Genomic DNA, 1,892 nt, shown 5'->3' with positions numbered 1-1,892 from the left:
GCTCGTCAAGACGTTATGTGCACCCACCAAGCCGTCCGGGAAATCGTACGACGAAATAGTGAAACTACTCAACGATCGACTACAACCTAAGAAATCAGAGCTGATGGAGCGTTGTAAATTCAACCGTGCTAAGCAAGAATCGAATGAGTCCGTAGCGGAATTCGCCACAAGACTGAAAAAATTAGCTATCGATTGCAACTTCGGAACCCACTGGGGAAAGGCCATGCGAGATCAGTTTGCGACGGGCATTCGAGACGAATCAACGAGATTCGAATTTTTTAAAAGCAAAGAAATTACATTTGATCAAGCACTCGAGGAAGCATTACCGAGAGAAGAGGCGACACAAAATTCCGTCGGAGCAGCTCAAACGCTAGTGAGTAGAAGCCATAAACAAGAGAGTTTCGCTTTAGGTCAAAAAAGACAAAATAAAAATAAAAAAAAGCAGAGTTCTTCGGAAGTTAAATGCTACTGTTGTGGAAAAGCGGGGCACGAGACAAACGAATGTAAATATCGCGACAGAAAATGCGACTTCTGCCTCAGAAAGGGACACCTCAAACGAGCCTGTATCAGAAAGATGAAATTGTCGAACAAATTTCTGGAGGAGAACAGCAGCAGCAGCGAGTCGGAGGAGGAGATCAGCGACCAGGTCAGCGGGAGCGGCCCATCGCGTAGCAGCAACTTCATTGACTTCCACAACATCAACTCAGAGGTAATTACAAGCGACAGCGATGCGACGCGCGCGGCTCCGATATTTTTCGATGTGAAAATTAACGGAAAAATAGTTGCGATGGAATTCGATTCGGGAACTTATTTCAGCGTGATGTCTGAAGGTTTCGTAAACAAAACATTCGGTAGTTTGAAAGTGACTAGATCAAAAACCAAATTAATATCATACGAAAATAAAACCATGGAATCGCGAGGTCAATTGAAAAACTTAACGGTTACTTTTAATAACAAAACAAAAGTCTTGAGTTGCTTAGTGTTGAAAGGCGATAAAATTCCACTGATAGGGAGGCAGTGGCTCTCAATATTCGGGCTTTGGCCTTTAGAACGTTTACTGCACTCAGACATCGTAGCTAAGAGTAAAATGGGTATATATAGCATGCAAGCCGAGGGAGTGCGCGAGTCAATATTAAAAGAGTTCGAGAAGCTGTTTAGCGACACGCCCGACGTGTACAACAAGCGCAAAGTGAAAATACATATCAAACCGAACGTAAAGCCGGTGGCGCTTGGAGCAAGGCATATGCCGTACGCGTTACGTCCAAAAACCGAACAAGAACTCGAACGGTTAGTTAAACTAGGTAATTTAAAAAAAGTAGAATCGAGCGAATGGGCAACGCCTATAGTCCCTATTCAAAGGTCTAACGGAAAAATAAGAATTTGCGGGGATTTCAAACTAACCTTGAATCCACACTTACAAATTACAAAACGCCCGCTACCAATGATTGATGATATTTTTGTAGTAATGCAACACGGAAAAAAATTTTCGCAGTTAGATTTGCCGCACGCGTATATGCAGTGCGAAGTAGAGGACGAGTCGCAAAAGTATTTAACAATAACTACTCATAAGGGGCTTTATCAATACACGCGGTTGTCGGATGGCATTAGCATTGCTCCAAGCGAATTCACGCACATAATGTCAGAATGTTAGGATTCGTGATAGACAAGGACGGCCTGCATAAAGCAAAGTCCAAGGTCGTAGCAATGTATGAGGTACCGCGCCCCGAAAACACCAAACAACTCGAATCATTTCTTGGACTAATTAACTTCTACGAAAGATTCTTGAAAAACAAATCAGCCCAGCTGAAACCTTTATTCGATTGCGCATGGAAAGAAAAATGGGAATGGACCAAGGAATATGAAGATGCTTTTTGGTGGGTAAAAAACGAGAT

The 1,892-nt window shown here is 42.9% G+C and overlaps 1 protein-coding gene across 1 annotated transcript; it reads left to right on the top strand.

Annotated features, from left to right (window-relative positions):
* Positions 1–103: 103 nt before the first annotated feature.
* LOC117180459 (uncharacterized protein K02A2.6-like) lies at positions 104–1,651 on the top strand. The gene has a single exon (XM_033372958.1). The coding sequence runs from the start codon at positions 104–106 to the stop codon at positions 1,649–1,651; it is 1,548 nt and encodes a 515-aa protein (XP_033228849.1).
* Positions 1,652–1,892: the final 241 nt, after the last annotated feature.

Source organism: Belonocnema kinseyi, chromosome 9 (genome assembly GCF_010883055.1).
Source record: "Belonocnema kinseyi isolate 2016_QV_RU_SX_M_011 chromosome 9, B_treatae_v1, whole genome shotgun sequence".
NCBI lineage: Eukaryota > Metazoa > Arthropoda > Insecta > Hymenoptera > Cynipidae > Belonocnema > Belonocnema kinseyi.
The sequence above is the reverse complement of the archived record's forward strand: the minus strand, read 5'-3'. Positions and strand labels throughout refer to the sequence as shown.

What these genes read in the sequence shown, in the direction of transcription:
- LOC117180459 (XM_033372958.1), top strand. Translation starts at nt 104, where the DNA reads ATGGAGCGTTGTAAATTCAACCGTGCTAAGCAAGAATCGAATGAGTCC.